Consider the following 14,740-nt stretch of genomic DNA (forward strand, 5'->3'; position numbering starts at 1 on the left):
CGGAGCACAGGCTCCGGACGCGCAGGCTCAGAGGCCATGGCTCACAGGCCTAGCCGCTCCGCGGCATGTGGGATCCTCCCGGACCGGGGCACGAACCGGTGTCTCCTGCATCGGCAGGTGGACTCTCAACCACTGTGCCACCAGGGAAGCCCCTATATGAAATTTTTAATATGACCATGAAGTACGGTATCTAGGAGCTGATCCCAAATTCGGTATATTACCTGTCTGCATTCCATGACTGGCATCACTGGAGAAACTTTAAAGATTATTTCTAATTAGAAAATAGCATCAAAACTCTCTAGTTATGGGCTTCCCTGGTGCCATACACATATATATACATATATACACACACACACACACACACACACAAACAACAGCATTTACAGATTGTTCTCAAATAAAGTCATTAACCAAACATGCTTGCTAAGCATAAAACGTTGGCCCTTTGATATTCTGAGTATACATTTTTAAGAACTTTAAGAGAAAATTGAGATGGAGTTTCAAATACATGAATTATAGTATAAAAAAGATTTAAAGAAATCACAGTACCTTAAGAGGTAAAAGATCCAACTGTGAGGCTAACCTGTCTCCAACTGGACTTCAACCAGGAAATCAGCATACTAGTTGACAAAACTGATTACTATCTTTGTTTGTTTGATAGTGTGATACTGTGGGGTAATCTGGATTTGCACAGCATTGTAAGTATGCAGAACAATCTGACCTCAAGTGGCATCCCACAAGGAGCAGAGAAAATGTCAATATCCATACAACTAGATGGCTCTATTATATGCCACCAAATCATACATTAGGTATCAAAATTGAGATGCTTACATTCAGTCTTTAATGGTTTTTCTCCTCAAATGTTCAATTAAATATTAATAATGAACTTCGCCCTCCAACCTTGGCAGCTGCAGCCCGACCCCGAGCGACCTGCCTCAGCCCCCTACCCCCAGGAGACCACCAGATCACCTTTTCCCAAGGTCTACCGACAGAACTGCCCGAGGCCAATGTACCTTGGCAAAGCTGCCAGAGATATTTTCAACAAAGGATTTGGTTTTGGGCTGGTGAAACTAGATGTGAAAACAAAGTCATGCAGTGGGGTGGAATTCTCAACATCTGGTTAATCTAACACAGACACTGGTAAAGTTACTGGGACCTTGGAGACCAAATATAAATGGTGTGAGTATGGTCTGACTTTCACAGAAAAGTGGAACACTGATAACACTCTGGGAACAGGAATCGCTATTGAAGACCAGATTTGTCAAGGTTTGAAACTGACATCCGATACCACCTTTTCACCAAACACGGGAAAGAAAAGAGGTAAAATCAAGTCTTCTTACAAGAGGGAGTGTATAAACCTTGGTTGTGATGTTGGCTTTGATTTTGCTGGACCTGCAGTCCACAGTTCAGCGGTCTTTGGTTATGAGGGCCGGCTTGCTGGGCACCAGATGACCTTTGACAGTGCCAAATCAAAGCTGACAAGGAATAATTTTGCAGTGGGCTACAGGACTGGGGACTTCCAGCTACACACTAACATCAATGACGGGACAGAATTTGGAGGGTCAATTTATCAGAAAGTATGTGAAGATCTTGACACTTCAGTAAACCCTGCTTGGAACCAACTGCAGTAGCTTTGGCACTGCAGGAACCAACTGCACTAGCTTTGGCATTGCAGCTAAATATCAGTTGGATCCCACTGCTTCCATTTCTGCAAAAGTCAACAACTCTAGTTTAATTGGAGTGTGTGCTACACTCAGACTCTGAGGCCTGGTGTGAAGCTTACATTGTCTGCTCTGGTAGATGGGAAGAGCATTAATGCTGGAGGCCACAAGCTTGGGCTTGCCCTGGAGTTGGAGGCTTAATCCAGCTGAACGAAACCTCTGGGAATGGATATCAGAAGATTTGGCCTTATATATTTCCAGTGTGACCAGCCAGCTTTCCCTGCCCCCCAGAAGGTGATCAAAACAAAGGATGATCTACACTAAAAATTTAAATATTTTAAATATTTAGAGAGTTACTTGTTAGCTGGTTTCTAGTTGAATTGGTTATCTATCTAGTTACCAATGCTGCAGTCGTGCAGTCACTTACACATTATTTAAATGTATTTAACTGTTAAATGCGCTACCCACCAATAATGAAATAAACCTTTATGAAAACTGAAAAGAAAAATAATAGTAAGGTTCAGAAACGTATCAACCTAGCTGATATACAGGTCACAAGCCCTAGCTGATCTTCTCTAAAAATAAAAAGCCAGGGCTTCCCTGGTGGCACAGTGGTTGAGGGTCTGCCTGCCGATGCAGGGGACACGGGTTCGTGCCCCGGTCCGGGAAGATCCCACATGCTGCGGAGCGGCTGGGCCCGTGAGCCATGGCCTCTGAGCCTGCACGTCCGGAGCCTGTGCTCCGCAATGGGATAGGCCACAACAGTGAGAGGCCCGCGTACCGCAAAAAAAAAAAAAAAAAAAAAAAAGCCAAAGCACAGTCATCTACAATGATGCCTATATATGATTCCTATATATTCCCACCAAGCTACAACTACTTTCTTAGGGTATTATTTTCAAATGTCTGGGTCATAAAGCTTAGAGAGTGATTAATCCAATCTTACCCTGGCACTCCAGAAAAACACGTGATGCAAGTCATCTCCAACTCTGGAAAAGTCTATTTTCTTTTTCTGCCTATTCATCCATCACACCCACTTAACTTCTCATTTAGCACTTAAAACAAAGCCCTAACTTGAGACAGGGGCCCACTCTCATCCTATACTATGGCAATTACTTCACTTGGTTTTAGATGACCTCCAGTTAGCATCTTTTAAGAATGTACCTGCCTTTTCGATCTGTATCACCTGTGAAGGATTAAGACTATTCATTCTGGGAGCTAATCCTAAACTCAGCCAGTCTCTATTTAATTTGGGTTCAAAGGGCGAAAAGGAGTATCTGAATCAATATCATCATTTTCACAGATGAGGAATATGAGTCCAAAGAGGTAACATGAATTGTCTGTGGTCACCTACTTAATTGGTGGCAAATGTCAGAAGAGTCCTTTCTAATATATAAAATGAATTTGGAACAATTTAAATTACCCCCCAAGGACATCATATCCACAAGTGACTTAATAAATGAATCAATGGGGACTTCCCTGGTGGTGCAGTAGTTAAGAATCCACCTGCCATAGGGAGGGTGCGAGGGAGGGAGACGCAAGAGGGAAGAGATATGGGAACATATGTATATGTATAACTGATTCACTCTGTTATAAAGCAGAAACTAACACACCATTGTAAAGCAATTATACCCAAAAAAAGATGTTAAAAAAAAAAAAAAAAAAGAATCCACCTGCCAATGCAGGGGACACGGGTTCCATCCCAGGTCTGGGAAGATCCCACATGCCGCAGAGCAACAAAGCCCATGCACCACAACTACTGAGCCTACGCTCTAGAGCCTGTGAGCCACAACTACTGAGCCCATGCGCCGCAACTACTGAAGCTCGCACGCTCTAGGGCTGGCGTGCCGCAACTACTGAGCCCATGTGCTGCAACTAACTGAAGCCCGGGGGCCTAGAGCCCGTGCTCCACAAAAAGAGAAGCCAACACAATGAGAAGCCCACGCGCCACAACAAAGAGTAGCTCCTGCTCGCCACAACTAGAGTAAGCCCGTGCGCAGCAACGAAGACCCAATGCAGCCAAAAAAAAAAAAAAGTGATGGAAGTTTAAAAAAAAGAAATGTATCAATGGAGAACCTTTGTTCTATTTTGGAACATTAGCTATCTGAGAAGCAAGTAGAAACTGGCACTGTCTCCTTCCCAGGCTGCTGATCACACTTCAATCCGTGGTTCCTCCACAAGCTACAGGCATGAGTTTTGCAACAGAAGGGCATGCAAAGAAATTCTCAAGTGCTCATACCACTGACCCCATAGACTTTGCAATAAGAGCCATCAACTTTGGGAATGATTTGGCAACTATAAACTGCCTTGTAATATCATCAGCTGAATTTCTTATAATGGTATTTATCTTGCCATTGCCAAACTCACAATTTCATAATCCAATGAATGGATATTCTGCTTCACTTGGCCTCAAATTGGACAAATTTCTCAAGTGCTGTGTGGCTTTAAGGATTTAGATTTCACCCAGTCTTTCTCAACAGGGGCACCATGACATTGTGAGAACAATTCTCCGTTGTGTGTGATTATCCAGTACATTGCAGAAGGTTTAGAATCTTTGGTCCTTGGCCTTCTCAATGCAAGTAATCCCACCAGTCACACCCCCCACTCATTTACAAATGACCTCAGGGATACCGCCCCCAGTATTAGCCTTCAGGCCAACCATTAAGTGAACTATTAAGTAAGAAAAAATGTTTACATAAAGATAAAAACCTGACCTCTTTTCCCTGCTACTAAATACTGACTTCTATTCCTCTTTTTAGCCCAGAGATTAGATATAATACTTTATTCACTAACTCCTAAACACCAACCTTGTCTGCACTAGTTATATAATTAAGACACTTGTATGGTCAGGGAAATAGGGGAGAAAAGTTACTTCAATGGAATCCAGGCATCTAACTTTGAATTCCAGTCTTCCAGCTATTTACCTTTAGGCAAGTTATTTTCCCTCTTTAGACCTCAGTTTTCTCATCTATTTAAATAAAAGGCATTAGGCTAAATTATCTCACTGGTTCATTGCAGTTCTAGGAAAAGTAAAACATAATTAACTTGCTTAACTCTTTTCTTTCAACCTCCACGTAGCCAAACAGGGGTGACCACTGACACTCACTACTTCATGTTTCAGAAGCAAGGACCCCAAATCCCCAGGGATAACCATAGGCAGGACAGTTGCATTCAGCCAGACCCAGTACAGGATTTTACTACAGAATCTGTATCTTGGGTGTATAAAAAGGAGCTGAATTATTTTATGATCCATTAATTATAGAAGCACCAAGATAATAACAGCAGCGATAGTCACCCTAATTTATGTTTATCTAGGCTAACCAATAATCTCAACCCTGGCTGTATATTAGACTCACTCAAATAGCTTTAAAAAAAAATGCCCCAGCTCCAAGCCAGGCCAATATCACCTGAATCAGAATTTCCGGGGATGGGGCTCATTTCTTAAGGTCCTCCAAGCGATTCTGATGTACAGTAAAAACCAAGAACCACTAATTCAGACTTTTCAATCCAAGAAATGCAAAGCAAATGACCAAAAGTTCACACACTGGTTGTTCAATCAAACATCAATAAATAAGAATAATCTAGTGTTACTATTTACTGACATTCTCAATTACATGTAAAGAATCATGTTTCTAGAGAAAAAGGAGAGCTCTACAACAACCCCTTGTTCCTCAATAAAGACTGGCCCTGTCAGAATTAGAATATAACTTTCTGACATGATAAAGCAGTTCAAAGAAAGATTACTACAAATTTGCCCACCCCTGCAAAAGTCCTATCAATCTTCAGACAGTTATAACAGTGTTAGTCAAAGTAGTACGGAGACTGAAATTCCTCACTCTTACTTGCTAGGTCTCACTAAAAGACCAAAGACCTAGCATGTAGGAGGAACGGGAGAAAGTTTAGAGGAACATTTAGGAAAAGACACTTTCAAAACCTGCACTCCAGGCAAAATACATCATTTCCCACTTATCAAAAAATCCAATGAAAAAAAAACAAAAAAAACCCAAAGGGGCTTCCCTGGTGGCGCAGTGGTTGAGAGTCCGCCTGCCGATGCAGGGGACACGGGTTTGTGCCCCGGTCCGGGAGGATCCCACATGCTGCGGAGCGGCTGGGCCCGTGAGCCATGGCCACTGAGCCTGCGCGTCCGGAGCCTGTGCTCCGCAACGGGAGAGGCCACAACAGTGAGAGGCCCGCGTACCGCAAAAAAAAAAAAAGAAGAAAAAAAGAAGTCCAATGATACAGAAAAAGGTGAAAAAATCTTGGCTCAAATTATTCTTGCTCTTTTCAGAACAAGATCAATGAAACCAACAGGACAGATTAAATAAGTAAAACATTAAACTTCTCTGACTTACCTCATGTGTAAGGCCAAGCCATCCTGTAGGCTAGAGATCCCCAAGTCAGAGAGTGTATCTGAGCAGACAGAGGCTGGTGACAGAGAGCCCTCCTTCTCCTCCAGTAGGTCCAGCTTCACCAGGTTGCTAATCTCATCCTCTGAGTTATCTTCAGACACGGAACCAATTATGAATCGGGAGTGCTGGTTGAGCTCCACAGGTTTGGCCAAGGAAGAAGGTTCATCCATTATTCCTTCAAAATGATCTCTCAGAGCTATGGGGAAGATGAAGGGTAAGTGAGAAAAGCAGGTTATGGATAATAACCTGTATCTGAGGAAAGTCACAGGTTAGACCTAGTACACCACAGCTGGCACTTGGAAGCAAGGCAGAGTTTGAGAACTAGTTTACTTGGCTATTCTTTTTCAAGGCCTTTGCTTTCTAAAAGAAAAGAAAATCCAGATCATGGGAACTATGCCTAAAAAATTAAAATCAGTTCCCTTTTCCTCAAAGAACGTTCTCTCTAAAAACTATAAGCCATTCCCAATATCTATCAGTTTGGTGAAGTCCAAGAGATAATAATGATCAGTGGAGAAATCTCTGTAGGAGGTGAAAGCTGCTGGTTGTGATACTGCGATTTCAGTTGTTAGTATTGGGGAGAATGCAGGGTAAGGGTTTGGGGAGAGCGGTGGTCATTTGAAACTTGGTGTTTACATAACTATCATCTGGTTCCACACACTATACTATGAGAGGCTATGAATTTCACATAAGTGTATATACACATGAGTATACACACATGAAGTACATTTACATATGTACATACATATATAAGGCAAACTAAATGCGTGTATACATATACTACACACATACACAGCTCGCTTTAAAACAAACTCCAGATGAGTATTTTTTAATTTAAAAAAATCTTTACTTGTCCCCATGAGTTTTTTCTTAAATCACATCTGTTAAAAATTCACCCCAGGGATTTTGCTGGTGGCGCAGTGGTTAAGACTCTGTGCTCCCAATGCAGGGGGCATGGGTTCGATCCCTGGTCACAACTAAGAGTTTGCATGCCACACCTAAGAAGCACATGTGCTGCAACTAAGGAGCTGGCAAACCACAACTAAGGAGCCCATGGGCCGCAACTAAGACCTGGCATAACCAAATTAATTAATTATTTTTTAAAAAACTTAAAACAAAAAAATTCACCCCAAAATGTCTGTTTTGGACTCTAATATGCTGATTGCTGACATTGATAGGGAGAAAGTGAATCTACTATCAAACTTTAAATTTATAATTAAAATTATGGAGGTGTTATCTCAATTAAGTACAAGTTTTCTAGATACAGGGCCTTACTAGTCAGGATTAGATGTTGCCAACCGCTAGCAAACTAATTAACAAAGACCAAAACATAGTTCAAAGCTCACAACAACAATAAAAACCCAAACTAAATGAAACAATATTTATTCTGTCATTTCAAAAATGCTATTTAAAAGTCAAAACTACACATCAAATTAGTATTAAACAGCTTGTACCCTGACCAACGATTTTAATTCAGAGTAATGATTCCCAGTCCTGATATTGAGGTGCCTTCAGAGAAGGTTATAAATAAATAATAAACTTATTATTAATAACTGTATATGCTGTAAACCACTTTGATGTGTAAACAGTAACGTTCTTTGACATTAGATAATAAAACATCAAGATTTTAAAATATTTGAGAATCATCACTAAATGTGTTAAAAACGACACATGCACCATTATTTTGGTGTAATTTATGAATCAGAGCTTATTCGTTTACAAAAACACAACAGAATCTGTAAACCCTAGAGCAGTGGTTCGCAAAGTATGGTTGCCCGACCACAGCAGCAGCCACAGCAACCGTATGACCTGGGCTCTACCACAGACTAGCAAACTGTACTGGAACCTACAGGTTGGGGCACAGTAATCTATATTTTAACAAGTCCTGAAATTTGAGAACCACTGTGCTAGAAGAGTGAAACAGTAATAACAAATTGCCAGGAATGCTAAAAATACCTATAGACATTTCCTAAAAGCCAATTGGAGATTCCTTACGCTAACTTTCATTTTTAAAACCAGAATCAAATATAAAAGTATCATGTGAAAGGAAAAAACTGACGTCTAAATTCATCATACAGGGGACTTTCCTGGCGGTCCAGTGGTTAAGACTCCACGCTTCCACTGCGGGGTTGGGGGGGCCAGGTTTGATCCCTGGTGGGGCAACTAAGATTCCGCATGCCACACGGTGTGGCCAAAAAAATAAATTAAATTAAATAAATAAATTCACTATACATTTCTCCCTTGGAATATTAGGTTTCTTTAAAAAAATTTTTTTAACGTCTCCAAATTTTATAAAGAGGCTCATTTCCAGAACCTTCAAAAAAACCAAATCATTAAAAAGAGAAAAAAAGGACGGAAGGAAAAAAGGGAGAGAAGGAGGTAGGGAGGGAAAAGTTCTAACAGATTTACCACTCTGAAGAACACCAAAAAGTACAGCAGTGAAAAGGCTACTTCTTTCTCATTTTAGAGCAGTGAATAATCAAGCTTAAAAATAATAGATTAAAAAATTTTTTTCCAAATTTCATCTCAACTAACAGAAAATAATAGCTGCCTTCTTCACAAGAGAAATAAGGCACTCAGGGACAGATTCTAGTTTATAGTCTAAGCAAAATTAGATAACTACACGAAAAAATAGAACTCACTGAGAAAGGAGCAATTCTCCTTTCTTCCATGGGAAAAGAAAAAGGATTAACGAATAAATGAAAGGTTCATTAAAGTCAACTTCAAATTTTTCTTTCCTAGCCAAGAAGAACATGAAGGAACCTATAGGTTCCAGAGACTGAAAGCAGCAAAGTGTCAACAGCTAAAGAGCCCGTCCACCAACCGGCAGCTCCACTGAGTGGTATTCCCAGGCACAAGCCTACAAACCACAGAAAAGAGAGGTCGTGTATGGAAAATCACTGAGAAGCTGTCCAGACACTCTAGAAGCTACTCCACAGCCCGTCCCATTTCCACTGATTCCAGGCCTGAACTGAAGAGAAAAGGTGGTGGATTACTACCACTGTCAGTCTCAACCACTTCAGGTAACCCACCTCCCACCTCCAGTCTGCCTATATTTTTTTGCGGAAGGCAACTTTTAACATAAAAGCCTACAGTTTTATATTTTAGCACATGAACATAAAATTTTTATCACACTGTAAACATGAAGAAGCATTATTTGTAACTGACCTCTTAAAATTCTTATTGTCTGAGCAGATATCCACCTCCAAAAAGAACTAAAGAGAGAAAGAGAGAGATTTGAAATGTCTTTTTTTAAGAAACCCAAATTTTATCAATTCCCGTTTTGCTCATCACAGTACAAAACTAGTCAAAGTATCATTTCTATGGTCAAATATACTATTTAACTTGAAGTATAAAGTTCAGTTGCTTAACTATTGGTTTAAATCTGTAAATCAAAAGCATTACACATTCAAAGACTTTACTATTCATGAAAAGTATTAAACAATAATCCAAGCTTACCATTCCACAAGGTGCCTTTTCCAATTGTATACTTTGATGGACACATTCCGACCCTATGATTTCCAATATTTCATCAAAAAGTAGGCAGTGGGGAGAAGAGAACCACAAGATTCTCAACAACTCAGTCAGGCTCTAATTATGTTTCCAAATGTTTATACCCACCCACAAAGGTTGGGAGCCAAGGAGAGGACAGGTCTCTCATTATTAAGTCCCTAAACTCTAAGGAACCAAAGAATCTCTAGCTACTTCCCAAATCCTGGTTTTCCTTCTATGCCCAACAATTATAATGTATTCGGGGTAGAATTTCTCTACTTTGACTACGTATAACAATTACCTGTGGAGCTTTTTAAAAACACATGAATGGATAAAGAAGATGTGGTGTATACATACAATGGAATACTATTCAGCCATTAAAAACAGAATGAAATTTCACCATTTGCAACAACATGGATGGATTTGGAAGGTATTATGCTTAGTGAAATAAGTCAGACAGAGAAAGACAAATACTGTATGATATCACTTATATGCGGAATCTAAAAAATACAACAAACTAGTGAATATAACAAAAAAGAAGCAGACTCACAGATAGCAAGAAGAAACTACTGCTTACCAGTGGGGAGAAGGAAGGGGGAAGGGCAATAATGGGGTAGGGGATTAAGAGGTACAAACTGTTATGTATAAAATAAGCTACAAGGATATATTGTACAACACAAGAAATATAGCCAATATATATACTTTTTAATTTATTTTTTGGCTGCGTTGGGTCTTTGTTGCTGTGCGCGGGCTTTCTCTAGTTGTGGCGAGCGGGGTCCACTCTTTGTTGCGGTGTGCGGGCTTCTCATTGCAGTGGCTTCTCTTTGCTGCGGAGCACAGGCTCTAGGCACGCGGGCTGCAGTAGTTGTGGCTCACGGGCTCTAGAACGCAGGCTCAGTAGTTGTGGCCCACGGGCTTAGGTGCTCCGCAGCATGTGGGATCTTCCCGGACCAGGGCTCAAACCCGTGTTCCCTACATTGGCAGGTGGATTCTTAACCACTGCGCCACCAAGGAAGTCCCTAGCCAATATTTTATAGTAACTATAAATGGAGTATAACCTTTAAAAATTGTAAATCACTATGTTGTACACCTGTAACATACAATACTGTACATCAACTATACTTCAATAAAAAAAATTATTTTAAAAAAATGTCTAAACTCCATTCCAGATCTTCTGAATCAGAATCCCTGCTTGGGGGCTTCCCTGGTGGCGCAGTGGTTAAGAATCTGCCTGCCAACGCAGGGGACACGAGTTTGAGCCCTGGTCCAGGAAGCTCCCACATGCCGCAGAGCAACTAAGCCCGTGCACCACAACTACTTGGTCTTGCGCTCTAGAGCCCACGAGTCACAACTACTGAGCCCACACGCCTAGAGCCTGTGCTCCACAACAAGAGAAGCCACCCCAATGAGAAGCCCGCACACCGCATTGAAGAGTAGTTCCCGCTCACCACAACTAGAGAAAGCCCACACACAGCAATGAAGAACCAATGCAGCCAAAAAAAAAAAAAGAAGCCCTGCTGGAGACCCAGATATTTGAATATTAAGTTCCACAACTAATTGAACCTCTTTACATCCAGGCTTGAAAACCACTGGTCTAGAGTGGAGAAGAAAAAAGAAGGAAAGAACTTCTTTACACTGATAGGGAAATCCAGAACTTCTAAGAGAGGACCCCAAATGACAAGCAACAGGACTGGGGACAGTGCAGGTATGCCAACTGGCAAATTAGGATGTACCCAATTGTGTAGTCTGAGCTAATACTATTCCCTACAACTGTGGTAGAGAAGGGAGTAAGAAGAGGAAGGGAAAAGTATGTTGTTTGGATGGGATGTAACAAAAGGTGTCAGGGGAGCTGGAGTCAAAACCTAGGACCAAGATCACACTCTGACTCTGACACGTTACTGGCAGTGCAAACTTAAACAAGTCACTTACCATCTCTGAGTCACCTCATCTGTAAAAATAAAAAGAGGTCATATGTACCTCATGGGACTGCTGTGAGGTCTGAGAGTACAGGAAAGGGTTTTACAAGCACTAAACCAGTGTTTTTCAAACTACGGTTTACCAATAATCAGAATACTAAGAAATTAAGTTAATGGGTTACAACCAACATTTTAAAAATTCAATATTCAATAGAATCGAAAATGTTAAGAGTTCACCATACTTCATAAGGATAAATATTGCTTTGTAAAATTTTGTATCAGTTATATATATATGTCATGACATTAATGTCATCTTATTGTATCCAAAAAGTTAAGTAATTTTTAAAAATTTTTATTGGAGTATAGTTGATTTACAATGTTGTGCTAGTTTCAGGTGTACAGCAAAGTGAATCAGTTATACATATACCAAAAAGTTGTCTTTTGTGTGTGTTGTGTGTGTGTGTGTGTATTTGGGTTTTTTTTGGTTGTTCCATGCAGCATGCAGGATCTTAGTTCCCCAACCAGAGATGGAACGCATGCCCCCTGCATTGGGAGCTCGGAGTCTTAACCACTGGACTGCCAGGGAAGTCCCAAAAAGTTAAGTCTTAAAGCCACAATTAATCCTCACTCTTCTGCCCCCCCTACTTTATGCCCTCAAACAAGCACAGTGAGTTAAGTACCTAAACCAATCGCTCTTAAATTTTCTTAAGTCAAGACACTACTAGAAATCTAATAAAAGCTATGGACCCTGTCCTGACAAAAATGTACCCTCACAAAAATTTTGCTTGCATACAAGTGTGGTATCCCTAAAGCCGTGCCATGAATAAGGCTAAGACTTTTCCTCTAAGTGGACAAATAATGGAATTGACCCCTGGGGAAGGCTCATATAGCTGCTGTCTTAACCCCTCCAAAAGAAGGCCTTTCCACAGATCCAGTTGTAGGATATTCTGCTTAGTCAAATAAACATTTCCTTCATTATAGCAAATGTTGCCAATGTCAAATTTTGTTTTATTTAAAAATACATATAATTGACCCTTGAACAACAGCAGTGGTTAGGGGTGCTGAACTTCCACACAGTCAAAAAGCCGTGTATAACTTAGAGTGGGCCCTCCGTATATGCAGTTCCTTCAAATCCAAGATTCAGCATCCACAGATGTGACCAACCTTTGTTTCTTGTAGTAATTGCAGTATTTACTACTGAAAAAAATATCCACGTGTAAGTGGACCCATGCAGTTCAAACCCCTGTTATTCAAAGATCAACTATACATGTTCTTGAACTTTTATTTGGGGACTCTTGAAAATATCTGCAGAAGGCTTTCCATGTTCCTGAAAAATGAGTTAAAGCTAATTATAGGTAATGCACTTATTTATTTAGATATTTCTCTAAATAAAATAGAACAGATTTTACCAAACTTAGTAAACATGTTCTCCTTGAATTCAAATGACATGGTATTTTCCAAGCAATTCTAATTAAAGAGGCAGCAATTAGTCTTCATAGCCCCTGATAAAAGTATCCAACCTAACACAACATATCCTTGCTCTTTAAGCCATAGTAACTTCATTGAAATTTATTCAGAAAGAATCACTGGCTTTTCCTCTTCATTTTTGTCATTTTATTGATAAACTCTTAAATGGATTTTGGTATTAATTCAGTATCCATAAGAGAATTATACAGTTTTTTTTTAAGCCATGTTTTATTTTCCTGCAAGTTTTGAATTTTAAAATGACAAGGACTTGTGTTCCAACTTGTGAGATAAATAATGTATATTCAAAGATGAATAAGATTTGGTCCCTGGCTAAGTGGCTGTGGACACTTAAATAAACAATTACAGTAGTATAATAATTTCTAGGTGTAGAAACATAAAAGGGTACATTATCCAAACTTGGAGGTGGTAATGGTGAAGACATAGATCAAAGAAGACTGCTTGGAGTGGGAAGGCATTAGCTTCAATGAAGAACTAGGGAGAAAAGCAAGGAGGGAGAGGAAAGCAAGGAGGGAGAGGAAGGAGCATTCCATGTAGAAGAAACCACTGAATAAAGACCTAGATGGGGACTTCGCTGGTGGTGCAGTGGGTAAGATTCTGTACTCCCAATGCAGGAGGCCCGGGTTCTATCCCTGGTCAGGGAACTAGATCCTGCATGCATGCCACAACTAAGGAGCCTGCATGCTGCAGCTAAGAAGTCCACATGCTGCAACTAAATGATCCCGCATGCCGCAACTAAATATCCCACGTGCCACAATGAAGATCCTGCCTGCCACAATTAAGGCCCAGCACAGCCAAAATAAGTAAATAAATAAATATCTTTTAAAAAAGACCTAGACGGTAGAGGGAATTCCCCAGTGGTCCAGTGGTTAGAACTCCGTGCTTCCGCTGCCAGGGCCTGGATTCATTCTTCAATCCCTGCTCAGGGAACTACATGGGGTGGCAAAAAGAAAAAAAAACAGCAATGTATTTCTTTAGGGTATAATAGTCAGAGAAAATAACATGGTGTACTTATCTGTCCTAGTCCTCATTTCTCAGTCCAGGGATATAGAATATTTATCAAGGAGGAAGCTGGTACAAACTTCTCACCTTTCAAGAAATCTTTAATGAAGTCTTGCCAAACTTTTGGATAAGGATGGTAGGTTGAACACATATCCACTTTTGCTCCTGCCTGAAATCCCACTAAAACAACAATCAAGGAATTTTTTAAAAGCCATAAGCCATAAAAAGACACTCCTTCCCACCTCCCCCCAAAAAAGTCAGGGGAGACAATAGCAAGATAATTTTCTTAGAAGGCAGATGGAAGAGTGATAAATGACTACACAAACCGAAGAAAACTAAATCATGAGCCATCTGTGGTAAACTTAGAATAAATAAAATTTACATCATGGAATCTCCAAAATGTCCAGGAAGTGGAAGTGAAAGATGGAACTATAAAGAGGACTGGCTGAAATTCCATTTCAGAAGCTTCAGATCCTTAGATTTTCTTCCCAGCTGTAAAGCCAGGTGCCTGCTGCTCTACCATCTTGGTAAGAGACTGAAGATTTATACTCTAGAGAGGGTTAAATAGAGGGTTTCTAGGCTGAGGGGTGCCAGCAACAGTAAAGGGGAATGCACCATATTGAAAATGGAGAGATTAAGTAAACATGTTGAGTAAGACCTCCCAGCCTTCTTTCCCTCATTTTCACCCTCCAGGAGGGAAACTGAAGGATCCTTCTTTGCAGAATCTAACCAGACCAACGAAAAAAAGCCTCAAGTAGAACAGTAGAGATCCCAAATTAAG

At 40.5% G+C, this 14,740-nt stretch overlaps 1 protein-coding gene and 1 pseudogene across 18 annotated transcripts in view; one reads left to right on the top strand and one right to left on the bottom strand.

Moving 5' to 3' along the window:
* Positions 1-14,740, bottom strand: part of ACACA (acetyl-CoA carboxylase alpha) — a 274,775-nt gene that overhangs the window by 204,141 nt on the left and 55,894 nt on the right. For 6 of the 18 annotated variants that reach the window (XM_089901009.1, XM_089901008.1, XM_089900996.1 and 3 more), the window contains 4 exons: positions 13,791-13,887; positions 11,486-11,504; positions 9,233-9,279; positions 6,011-6,263 (listed from right to left, as the gene is read on the bottom strand). In XM_089901009.1, coding sequence (XP_089757135.1) covers positions 6,011-6,237 — 227 coding nt within the window. In that variant the 5' untranslated portion in view covers positions 6,238-6,263; positions 9,233-9,279; positions 11,486-11,504; positions 13,791-13,887. The other 12 variants (XM_089900994.1, XM_089900995.1, XM_089901001.1 and 9 more) reach the window with 8 other exon arrangements.
* On the top strand, positions 867-1,921 carry LOC111163745 (non-selective voltage-gated ion channel VDAC2 pseudogene; annotated as a pseudogene).

The sequence above is a fragment of the Delphinapterus leucas genome, chromosome 19, assembly GCF_059928025.1.
Source record: "Delphinapterus leucas isolate spDelLeu-1000000601 "Yukka" chromosome 19, BTC_Dleu_Yukka2, whole genome shotgun sequence".
Lineage (NCBI taxonomy): Eukaryota > Metazoa > Chordata > Mammalia > Artiodactyla > Monodontidae > Delphinapterus > Delphinapterus leucas.